The sequence below is a fragment of the Branchiostoma belcheri genome, unplaced genomic scaffold (genome assembly GCF_001625305.1).
Source record: "Branchiostoma belcheri isolate BF01 breed outbred unplaced genomic scaffold, Haploidv18h27 scaffold64, whole genome shotgun sequence".
Taxonomy (NCBI): domain Eukaryota; kingdom Metazoa; phylum Chordata; class Leptocardii; order Amphioxiformes; family Branchiostomatidae; genus Branchiostoma; species Branchiostoma belcheri.
Window position 1 is genome coordinate 770246 of NW_017804287.1, and position 12402 is coordinate 782647.

Here is a 12402-nt window from a genome sequence, read left to right on the forward strand (position 1 = left end):
TACTGCAAATTGTTTTGGAGTCGATTTTTTTTTTGTTCATTAATTAGAGTAGTAACTTTTCCTAAATGATTTTGATTAATTTCTGTCAAAAAGTCGATACTTGAAGCAAGAATAAACTAAAAGGTGCACATATTCCAAACGGGAATTGCCACACAAAACAAAATCAATTCCTAAGGAAAACAGAAAAATGAAGCCATAAGCGACATATTGTTTTTTCCGACTGACTATTATTTGCATAATAACTTCCTCCAAGAAGGTTTTCCCTGGGAAATATACAGTTTAATTCTGTCACATAATTAACACTCAAAGTGAGCACACATGTTAAAGCATGTTGCCATGATCCCTTTAATTTCAGTTGATTCAACAACTTTCTAGAACACACAGAATCTCAAGATAAAATCAACACGATCATAAATATCTCAAGTAAAAGATTGACAATTGCAAGCAGTTACAAAATTATCAATAATCAATAAACAAACCGTCCAGCAATTATATCTATGTATAGTATTTGATTTTCTCATAACATAGTTCTGAGGTATCATCGTGCCAGCTGATATCAACACAGAATACAAGGATTTTCATAAATTATGTTGAAGTGGTGGTAGCTATTGTACAAGGTTAATTTTTATCCCTTTTCAATTTTACTAGTAATACCAAGGTTTCACTATGTAACAGATACAGTTTGGCTGCCTTAAATTGCATTGGATGCCTTTAACAAAATTAAAGCATGACACTGGTCTATTTCATGACCCTACTGTCCAGTTGCCCCACCCCGTGCATGACGAGTCTGTCTGTGAAAACGTCCACAGTACCGAAGGCGTTACTCCCGGGCGGGACCTCAACAACCCCCGGCAGGGTCACGTGATGGATCTCGTTCCCAGAGTCGTAGTGGTACCCGCCCTCATGATCGTGGCCGCAGAAGTAAGCCAGGACGATGTCGGAGAAGTCTTGGAGGATGTTCAAGACGTCTTGATAGTTCCACAGGAGACACATGACATAACAGGAGTCGGGATGCACTGGGACGTGTCCTATACAGTCAAAGAACAGAAACAGACAAAACTTGTGTGAGGTTCAAATACATCAGAAAGTAATGAACACAAGATTACTGAAGCAACCTGGTAGATTTGAAAAGCCTGTAATATTAAACAATCTTTCATGAATAGGAAAACACATAGAACTGTACGTTTGAATATGTGCTTCACGTTTAAGACTGATTGGTTATCGTTACAGATCTGGGTAATTAATATATAATGAGATTCACAAGAAAAATACAGTTACTCAGTTACTGTTTTCCTATTCATAAAATATTGTTACATATTGAGATGAGAATGAATACCAGCTTACAGGCGCAACAACTTTCTCCCCTTGTGTTTGAGTGCCTTCTAGCGTCTCATGTAGTCACTACAGGTACTCTTCTCCCATACCGTTCTATTTGTAAAGGATTGCTATACATTGTATCTTGATATGGACATTTATAACATTTACCTGACACAACGACCTTCTCCCCTCGTTGTCGAGCGACCTCTAGTGTCTCACGTAGCCACTGCAGCTGTTCTTCTCCCATGCCGCCGTTAAACATGACGAACCTACGGTCGAGCCCGACCAGACCCTCCGGTGAATTCAGTTCCTCGTTTCTGTTCCGTTCTCTCAGGATCTTCTCTGCCTCCTTGTATTGTGGCGAATCTTTGTCCCTACCGATTCCACACATGCTGATGTCGTAGTTATCCAGAATGATGAATCTGTAGCCTTCGTAAGGGGAGAAATCATAGTAAGCAGCGTCTGCTTCTTTCTTCACAACTTTTTGAACATTGTTGGCGGTTTCTTGAGTTTCCTGAGCGGTGAAAAGCGAAGACTTCATGAGGTAGCTTCTGGAGAAGTTGTAGAACTCGTGGTTTCCCCATATGTGATGAACCGTGAAAGGAACGCCTTCGAATTCTCTCAAAACGTCACGTAGAGCGTTTTCGGAGTTTTTGTGCCTTGTGTTGAACCCGTCGATTACATCACCAAGTTGAAGCACAAACTGGATTTTGTTCCCTTCTTTCCAGTGCTGCACCGCCTCGCGTAAGAGATAGAGGGCATTTCTGTAATACCTCACCTTGGTCTGAGTAAAGTTCTTAGCATCGTCAAGGTCTCCATATTGGACGTCTGCAATGATTCCGAAAGAAAATAGGGGGCGTTCTTCTCTTATTTCCATTGCGGCTGGCACAGTTTTTGAACCAACGCTAGGCAAAAGATCTGGCCTATCTTGCACTATTTGACAGTACGACTTTCCTCGATAAACAGTACTAGTTGCGTAAATTTGTATCTTAACGTCCAAAATCTTTCTTCAACCTTCTTTGCTTCCTTTGTGGCACACCTTGGTCATTCATCGGTTGTTGTGGGGCAAAATTCTGGCGACGTAAACTGCAAAAAAGCGATATATAGGGTCACAACTCCACTTAACATATGCCATCTATTGTTAATTTCCCCATATCTTAAAGGGATAGCCATATGCCAATAACACTCCCCAAACACGAAAGTATTTTCAGCACTAAGGACAGGGTAGGGAAACTGTTGTGAGCAATGCAGTGCGCAAAAGAGCTGTGGTTGCTTTAGGAGGGCACACCCTAGCCTCTATCCGGACAGTTTGTCCGCTAAGGAGTATATTTGCTACCTTCCAAAGTTCCTTTTAAAGTTTAATAACGGACCAACTCCGGATCCCCCATATAATTTTATGTGCCTATTTGGCCAATTTTACTGGGTTTACTAATGATACCCAGAACTACCGGCACATTTGATACCGTTCAAATAGATTTCGATGGTTAAAACATCATGCAATGTCACTGTCAGTGTAGGTACATGACTAAACAGAACAAAGTAGGTTACGAAACTTGGGTTACGAAACCCGGAAGTAATGTAACCCCCCTCCCCAACCTTTCTTTTCGTTCGCTTTCGACGACCAAATAAACACTATTCAACAAAAACGTCGCAACAATTAGAGAAAAATGCCCTTCGAAATACACTGGGGATTGAAAGAGAATGGAAATCTTCAGAATAGAGTGTTTTTAAGGGCCTTACCTGGAAGAATTCAGTGCATTAGACTACATGACCTGTTGACCTTATGTCCCACAATCCTTCACTTGGGTTATTCCAACATTTCGAGGGGCGTTTAGCACCTGATATCTACGCCAAGAATTTGATAACTTGGCTTGAACAAAGACGTGATGTCAATAATATCTTTTAGAGGCAGCAAATCCTGAATGAGAGAGTGCTATCAAAAGAGGAGGGGGTCATCGGTTTGTGTATGTTTTTGGTCCTGCAGCTCACCTCTTAACAGCAAGGTTTTGCATGTCTGGTGTTTTTATAAATTTCTAATGTAAATTATGGCCTATTTATCAACCTTCTGACAACCCAAGCACTCTATACATCTTCATAATTTCCATGTCCATTGTAGCCAAAATATGGATTGCTGTATAAGCCATCTAATGCAGTGATTATGCTTTTAATAGTGAATATGAATTTCTATAATGTCCTTGGTACTAACTACAAACAATATCAGACATTTGTTCAACAGTAAATGCACTTGAATTTAACTGTTAACTTTCTTTAATGAGTAATACAATTATGCAACAAATACTGGAAGTAACATATGGCATGCTTTTGCATTTAAAGCACAATACAAAGAGTCAATACGTTACAAAGCATCAATCTAAATTGGGTCCTATAAGTAAAGGCCTTTCAAGAAATTAGTTAAGCATTATACGTATAATTAAATGAAGTATCTGGTATGTTTGTTTATCAACTTTGTTTTTATATACCACTTTCCCTGGAAACAATTGTCTTCATGAGCCTTTCCTATAGAGCCTCAAAGAATGCTTTTTTTTTCAAAGTATGTCATGTACATTTAGCAAAAAGTAAACGTTTACACACATGGCAGTAGTACTTCTTAATTACTGAATTTACAGCTGGTTGAATCATTTTCTGGATAAACACAATTGCTAAGATTAAATGTTATATCAACCAAAAATCTTAAAGGGAAAGACCAAAAAGTTCATTACTTTGCAAAAGGACATTTTAGTACTATACACATTTTGGAATGCAGAAATTAACAAGCATGTTATTAAAAAAATCAGCTTTCTACGCCTTTATGAAGTCAAATCAATACATTGTGCTATGGTATGAACACTGTACAACTACTGTACAGAAACAAGCTACCAGAAAACTATGAAGAAATAAACATTTTTTCAAACATCAGAAATAAAATATCTTCCACAGTATTACTTTGATGACCAACAAAAAAAAACAAATAAATTCAATGTACAAAAAACAAAACAAAGAGTAATCTAGTCATACATTTATATTTCTATTTTTGCACATACAAAACATGTACATGTCTTCAACATGGCTTTGAAAACCTAAAGAATCTTTAGATTCAAATTTTACAATGTGAATTCTACAGATGTTAGGTTTCTATATCTACAAATCTTTTTACACAGCATTGCAGTATAAGGTTAAACACTTAGTCTAGTACATGCAGAATATATGGAAATAAGAGTACACTATTGGACATTTCAATATTAGGCTTCCACATTTGAAATCTGATGATTTAAAGTTAACTACTTTTTCTGTATACATTTGAGTTAGTTTCTAAAATGAAATGTTAGTCTTTTTCATCTTTTTACTCAATACAAAATACAATTAAAGCAATCTAATGCAATAGCCAGTTTTAAAATAAGCACCCAATGCTTTACATGTTTTCAATCAGCTTTGTACACCCCCATTGTACAATGGACTGTTCAAGAGGTACTGTCTTATAAACTAGACTGTTCCATCTCCTCAGTTCTGTAGGTGGGTGGCTTTCTTCTTCCTGGCTGCCAGCATGTCGTAGAAGGGATCCTTACTGATGCTCCTCCTGAAATGAAGAGAAAGGTATGAGTTATTGCCTCTATGAATGAAGGTTTTGTTTCATATGTACCATGTGGATGTGTTTGTTTGATTGCTTGCAGTCACCTTCTACTATGAGTATAAAGGACTACCCAGATTGCTGGCAAGTGTGTTGGTAGTTACTTGAATACTTTAACAATACTTACTTTATTGCTTCTATCCATTCTTGTTTCTCATCTTGGGTGGCAGCTGACAGGCGGTATGTTAGATGACGTCCTGGAAAAAAATTATATGTTCATTTATATTTGTATCCGATTGATTGATTTCAATCACACAACATAAGGTTTTCTGGCAGTGCCCATTATTTAGTAAACATTTGTTTCTAACATTTTGGGCTATTCTGATATCTCCAATGCAACATGCAAACTGCACATTCCTGGTGGGTGCTGCACACACAATTTCTCAAACACACAGTTTTTCAAAGTGGCAGATATATTTGACCTGGCACATAAATGTTAATGAAGGCTATTTGTACCTTGTATTAGAAAAAGCACAAGTACATTTATATTATAACAGAAATGTTTTTAGAATGTGGAAGAAGATTAGAAATCTATTTGTACCTTCCACCACTTTGCCTTCAGAGTCAGTCTTGCAGGCCTTGATAACAGCTTTACTGTTGGCTTCAGATGGGTACAGCTCAAAACAGTTCTGTGAAGACAGAGATTTACAATGTCTTAAGTTCATAAAATAATACATTATATTATAATAATTAGATTAAGTATTGGAATAAGAAAAAATCAATTCAAACGATGTGTTTGGCAAAGTTAGAAATAGCGAGGTTGTGTGATCAACTTACAGGTTTCTTGGAGTCCTCCACAAGTCGGACCTGAAGGTTCTCCAGTGGGATAATCCCTCTTGGTTCCTTATCCTGCAGGAAAACACATTCATTAATCTACTAAATCTCGTATATCCAACAACACAAGCAAAAATAAAAGTCACATTATTTCTTTATGTCAATGTATTTGCAGAAAGGTGACTACTAGAAATAGCTAAGCAGTTTTCTTAAAGTTAAAATCAATGAAGATCAAACACATGTAAATTTTTGCATTTTTTTATAGTCGTGGCACTGTAAATATGGTTGTGCCACTATATTATAATAACACAATAGTAAATCTATTGTGCTACTATAGTAACAAAAGTGTTTTAAGGGCAAACGCAAAGTTTAAACACCAGGAAAACTGCAACAATAAATGAATTTACCGTAGTGTACTCAAAGTAGTAGAGACAGTTGTCAGTCAGGATGAACCAGCGACGTTTCCAGGTCTTGTGTCGTCCACCTAAAATTTAGAACGATCAACATCAGTATAGATGGGACATGGTTAAGTTTCTTTTTAACTCCCCCTCACCAGAATGGGCCAGTCCAAATATTTCTTCCCATCATAAGATAAAGATCAGCTTACCACTTGTAAAACTACATCTTCTTTGTATGCAAACTCTGGCTTTTTTAAAGAACAGTTTTTTAAAAGAAAACTGGCCATGGCAGGCATTTTACACACAAGAAAGATACTGTTGATAAAGAGGTAAGAAATACCAACATAACTACTATATTGTATATCTTGCAAATTATCCTGGTTGTTTGATGGATCTTACTCAATTAGGACCATGGAGCATTATACATTAAATTTAGTGTCATGATTTTTCAACATCTCCGATAACTGCATTGCAAGAGAACATAACTTTTTGTTGAACAAGGCATTTTACATTGAATAAATATAATACCGTCTGGGTAACGACAAAAGAACTCACTAAGAATTAACTATTGATTGCATTATAAATCTACATCACAACAACCAATTAGATTGAGAGAACATTTGTGGCCAAATACTAGTACATGTAGTAGTAAAACACACCACACATGTCACAGCAAACAGTCCTGTTCCAGAGAAACTGCCATGCTAAGCTGCAGCAGCCATGCTGGAGTACAGCCAACAATGACATGTATGTCAGTCTGTAGTGTAAGTCACTTTTCTTGACATTTTGACCTAAAGCTTGTCATCTTATCCCAGGCTCTAAATCCTTCATAAAGATATACTGTAAGGGAAGTATGCTAAAAGCTTGCCAGACTACTCTTTTTTCAAAATGTTGGACAACTAAAAAAAAACATTGGCAATTTTGCTATGCGTTGGAAAAGGAGACAAATGTAGCTACATTTTTGGTCAACAACGTTTTAACTTTCAACTGAATCAAAACTCTGAAGTCAGAAGCTTTTGTTATAAAATCCGTTTTATGTGTACTTCTCATTCCAGCATGCTCCAACATGGATGCTGAGTGTCATACTTAGTACCTTAGCATGTAAAACCAAACTTGTAAGTTTTCTTGAGTGGAAAAAACAACATCTACATTTTCATTAGTACATGTATTAGCTTGCACTATATGACAACAATCAGGGCTCAAAATAAAGTATTCATCCTTTATTTCGTATGACTTCCCTTTATAATGAAGTTGTTTTCAGTCTCCAGGTCTTTGTCCAGCAATCACAAAATCTACTACTTAACGTCGCCAAGGTGTTTTTAAACACCTCACTTATTTACAATGCTAATGAATGTGGAAGAAGTCATTGTACCACTGTTTAAACACAATATTTTGAGCCCTGTTGTTCCAACCACCACTTCACATTATATAATGAAAGATCCCTAAATGGATAGTGAACACAATTTCAATGTTAAAGTGCTTAGAAAAATCTCTACCACCCATAATATAATGGGGTAGCCATATATAGTGAATAGGGGAAAAAGTGAGGAGAGAGAAAGAGAAAAACGAGTTTTCAGAGGGAGTGACTGAGTGGAAGAATTAGGAAGTGAAAAGATGGCTGAATGAATGGTTACCACGGGAACATGTATTGAAGATGAATTTCACTTACTTGCTTTACGTCCAAATTACGAGAATGGATTTATTTGAATGCAATGAAAACACACATGTAAAGAGAAGAACATTTCAGTAAAACTCTCCTCAAAAACGTTCCAACTAGAAATGGGAAAAACTATGGAAAAGTGGTCTTACTAACTTCAACCACAAAACATTTCTGCCTACGCCCTAAAAGGCCAATGACGTACAGTTGAAAAATTAATAGAACCTGAAGTCTTCTACTAAATTTTGGGGGATAATGTTGAAAACTACATACTAGAGATTTATACATTCTATTTGTTTCCCATATGATACAATTGGCATGGTGAAAACCAATATATAAGGGTGAAAAATTCCGTCATTGCAATGTATGTAGAACTGAAAATTAATTTCTAAAAATTGGGTTCCATCCCAAAAATGTTAATTTTTTTTTCATACTGATACTAGTGATAGGTGACCACCATGCCATATAAGGGAAAACACTTTTGTCTAATACTTCAACACTCAAAATACAATCTTTGATAACAAACACACTACAGAGTGGCACTGAAAATTCATTCTACTTTCTATTCTACAACTACAGTTCACATACGCAGTTGAAGCCATGCAAACTTGACGACATAACAAAGCAAGCATAAAAAGCCCCACTTCCTATTCAACTAATTTCATCCTACATTTTTCTGGACGGTTCTTTACATGCTATGGAATGGGTATGGTTGGGACGGGTAGGGGGGGTTGTGCAATTGGAATTCTATGGCAACAATATTGTCTAGTTTGTGATCAACATAATTTGAGGACATTTTTCTTGGCTGTGTTCTTCAGGCATTTTTCCTTTTTTCCAATTTTTTCCTAAATCAAACATACTGAGTTTCAGATAAATCTTGCATTTTTGCCTGTGATAAAAAAATCACAAAAAACATGAATATTTTCCAGTAATTTTGAATTTTAACTGTCAATTTTCACCCCTGTCTGTAACATGGAACAGATCACTTTACAGAGAGGGGTGCACAGGTAGATACACCTCATAGTCAAGCTAAAGCAACACAGGTTAAGGTACAAAAAAGCTTTGCATATTGTAGAACAAAAGTTCAGCAAAGCCACAAGTAAGACAAACTTCTGAACTCTTAAAGACACAACCCACCTTGCTTAAGGAGCCAGCCTTCCTTGTCTGGGTTAAAGAAGGTGTGCGTAAGATCGTTACCATCGTCGTCTGGGATCTTAAACGGCATCTTCTTAATGCTCTCATACAAGTCCTGGGAGAAGAAAATTTTGTTAACGATTTATTCACATCATCATCATGATTGATGATTCACAAGAAAAGCTCAAACAAATTGACATCTATTCTTCAATTCAAAAAAATGATTTCGAGCCCTGGGGAGGAATGTAATATTTCAACCATCTTCCTTCTGCTTACCTCCATTGACAACACAAAAACATCATACCAAACGGGTACCTAAGCAGAAATAACTTGAAGTGTTGCATCCTTACAGTGAGCAGTTGTTCAGGGAGGTCTCCTCCATCGTTGATCCCGCGGTTCATGGTGATAAAACGCTCCACGCTCGGCTTGTCCTTCACACTCGGGTTGTGCAGGCTCGTGTTCAACATGATGATCGCAAACGACAGAACGTAACACGTGTCTGGAAAAAGGGCATAATAACAATGTTCAGTAACTAGAAAGTAGAAAGGTAACATTTTCAAAGCAAATGCATAATGTGTACCTTTGCATACGGTATGGTCTGCTCTGTTAATTCTTACTCAAACACATTCATATACTAGTACAAAATTGTATATGGTCAGACAGGAGTCTAAATTCCTCTTGCTGTAGAATTGTAAACCAACACTAGTTGCCATGGTAGCAGACAGTCTGGTTCAGGTCATTGACCTTTTTGGTTTGGAGAAGAAGAAGAGGAAGAAGGGGAAGAAGAAACAGGGCAAAACCAATATGTTTTCCTTTGGTAAACATAAATATTCTACAGTTGTAATAAGGTCAAACCTTTATGACATTTTGCCCACCTGTGGTGTTGAAGACTCCAGGGTTCTGTTGACAGTACCTCTGAGCAAAGGCCTCCATCATCCTGTCTATCTTCTGGGCCTCTCCTGGCAAACGGAAACTCCATAGAAACTGCCTGTAAACCAATAACATCACTGGATTAACTCTTTGTGCATTAAAGGTTTGATCTTTTATACACAATGGGACCTTCTGGAAAGCTTGACTGTTTTTAGCTTTTGAGAGTTTCAGTCTGTTTGTGAGCCCAAATGTCTGCAATATTTTCACACACAAACTGTGGTATAATCATAGCATGCTAATATTGCACTGAAAGGGAACACACAAATAAGCAACTGCAGTTCCATAGAAAGCAGCCAGGTGACACGAAAGTCTACCACTTCCTAATGAGGCCTAAGAGCTACCTGCCACTCAATATAATGGAGTCGATACATGTTCAGAAAGAAACAAATAAGCAACTGTAGTTCACAGAAAACTGCTAGCTAGCTGAAAATTTGACGGTGTTGTCCTTGGGACTAGAATTATTTGCATAGCAAAAAAGCTATGAAATCCATTCAAAAACAGAACATGTTCTGGTCCTGACCTAAGAGCCTGTACAAGAATCATCCCCTCAAACTCCTGTAGTCCCACGAACGCCTGAAGAACCTTCAAGTTCAACTCGTTTTTCTCTCCCAGGTATTCTCCGATCGCCGTCTTGTTCAGCCCCTCCAACTGGTGAAGGAAGCGGGCGATGTCTTCTGGGTCGTCTTTAAGGAGACCGTTCTCTAGAAGGTACTGGATGCCCTGGAAGAAGAGAGGAGATATTTCATACTCAATGTTTTGGCTAGCTACATGTATGACAATGTACTTCCTAAATTTTTAATGGTTCAGGTAGAATTTGTCTCAAGTCACACAGGTAATTATGCACCCAGTATTTTGAGCCGTGACTGGTTTGACCTGAACAGGAATAGCCTAAAGTAAGTGAAAGTAAAAAGAGAGAGTTTAAGATGAGTTTAATTACAGACCTTCTTGGGGTCCATGTTGAACTTCTTCCTGCCGATGTTCATCTGTTTAGTCTTGGAGTCAGCTGAGCTGTAAGGAAGACGGGCGTGTGAATCAAGTTGTTTTCTTGGACAGCTATGCCCATGGCGTGTATTCAATTAAATTAAGTAATTTTACAATACATACTCAGAATTAAAACAATAATAAAAGACAAAATGTTTGTACTGCAGGTCACTTACTTGTCATCTGGGTTGTCCATCTGTTCCATCTCAGCTGTAACATCAGCAATTTCATCTTTGAGTCGCTGTAAAAATAGAATTTTTGCATTAGGTCAGTATCCAATTTTGACCCCTGAATGCCTGATGAAAAAAATTGCTTATTTTATGTTACTGAGTCATACTGACATTGACAAAAGCAAAGGCAACACTTCAGAGATTCACAAGAATGTCTACTCTGCTGCAGTACCAACCTGTATCTCTTGGAGGAGCTGCTTTTTCCTGCGCTGGATGTCAGCCAGCAGCTCCTTTTCCTCTGGTGTCAAATCTGAGGAGAAAATAAAAGTCTCATTTCTGAATGGGGTCATCATACAATGTGCCATTCAATCTGTTATACATGTCCTAAATCTTTATTTTACTTCAAGAATACCATTTGTGCTACAAAATTATAGATCATACAATTTTTGGAGTCCTTCCAGTTGAAAAGGGTTTCTAAAATAAATGATATCAAAGATACTAGTGCTGCATACACACAACAATACAACAGAAGGGGACTGTTGTATAGCCCCATGGGACGCCCCATATTAGGGACACAGATGGTGTTGTTGGGGTGCTTGGGAATCTTTTTTTGTTTTTAATAATTCTAACTCTCACAATTACGACATCAATGATACAACCCTATGACATTATGGTTAAATATCGTAAAAACACATAGCTTTTTAAAGATTGGCAAAATTAGTACTACTACTACGTTATCTACCTACTCCAAAAATTGTAACTGATTCACCCCTGAACTGGGCGAAATATATTAAGAGACAAAACCGTACGTTTTGACGTAATTTTAGTCTTAAATATGATACCAAAACATATTAAATATTTCATAGATTCAACAAAATTTCATCATTTATCGTTTAAAAAAGGGAGGAGCATTTAAACCGGAATGACTCACAGTAAAAATATTTTCGCCATTTTGCCGTCCAAGCCTTGCAAATGCACACACTTACCTACAACCGTCGACATTTTCACCACCATGCGATCAGTCCACCGCGAAAACCAGCCACAGAAACGTTCACCAACTCTTCAGCTTCCTAGCGATTGGTGACGTGGGGTCCAAAGGTCCCTGAATACCGAGATTTTTACGAAAAATTGTGACGAGGTTTTTTACTTCCTTCTCGTTCTGACAGCCATCTTTGTTTGAAGATGGGTGACGTCACCGGAAGTACGTTTGGGTCAAAGTTGAATTAATTAGAGGGCGACAAAACAACAAACACTTGCAACATTCAAAGGTGTCGATTTAGCACACTTATGTAATAAAATAAACTGTCAACATTTTTAGAAACATTCAAAAGCTATATATCCCTTTTTGATACTTCAAACACACCTGAGTATTGCACTATGCCCATTTGTGGTATTTTTTTTCAAACTGAGCTGTGT

The 12402-nt window shown here is 37.4% G+C and overlaps 2 protein-coding genes across 2 annotated transcripts; both read right to left on the minus strand.

The window, feature by feature from the left end:
* Positions 1-327: 327 nt before the first annotated feature.
* Positions 328-3084, minus strand: LOC109483378 (manganese-dependent ADP-ribose/CDP-alcohol diphosphatase-like). Its single transcript, XM_019786382.1, has 3 exons — positions 3058-3084; positions 1486-2403; positions 328-1028 (listed from the first exon to the last, which is right to left on the minus strand). Exons 2-3 carry the CDS (start codon positions 2192-2194, stop codon positions 739-741), a joined length of 999 nt encoding a protein of 332 aa, XP_019641941.1. The 5' UTR covers positions 2195-2403; positions 3058-3084; the 3' UTR covers positions 328-738.
* A 483-nt stretch (positions 3085-3567) lies between these two features.
* LOC109483367 (cytohesin-1-like) lies at positions 3568-12162 on the minus strand. Its single transcript, XM_019786371.1, has 13 exons — positions 11973-12162; positions 11223-11296; positions 10993-11057; positions 10777-10843; positions 10356-10555; positions 9781-9893; positions 9256-9404; positions 8909-9020; positions 6124-6200; positions 5720-5791; positions 5484-5571; positions 5070-5139; positions 3568-4891 (listed from the first exon to the last, which is right to left on the minus strand). The coding sequence occupies exons 1-13, from the start codon at positions 11998-12000 to the stop codon at positions 4816-4818; spliced, it is 1191 nt and encodes a 396-aa protein (XP_019641930.1). The 5' UTR covers positions 12001-12162; the 3' UTR covers positions 3568-4815.
* Between the last annotated feature and the right edge of the window lie 240 nt (positions 12163-12402).

What these genes read in the sequence shown, in the direction of transcription:
- LOC109483378 (XM_019786382.1), bottom strand. Translation starts at nt 2,194, where the DNA reads ATGGAAATAAGAGAAGAACGCCCCCTATTTTCTTTCGGAATCATTGCA. An exon ending in GGAGAAGGTCGTTGTGTCAG is followed by an intron (nt 1,029 to 1,485) that starts GTAAATGTTATA and finishes TTGACTGTATAG; the next exon opens with GACACGTCCCAGTGCATCCC.
- LOC109483367 (XM_019786371.1), bottom strand. Translation starts at nt 12,000, where the DNA reads ATGGTGGTGAAAATGTCGACGGTTGTAG. An exon ending in TCCCTGAACAACTGCTCACT is followed by an intron (nt 9,021 to 9,255) that starts GTAAGGATGCAA and finishes TTCTTCTCCCAG; the next exon opens with GACTTGTATGAGAGCATTAA. An exon ending in TGGAGGACTCCAAGAAACCT is followed by an intron (nt 5,572 to 5,719) that starts GTAAGTTGATCA and finishes CTGTCTTCACAG; the next exon opens with AACTGTTTTGAGCTGTACCC.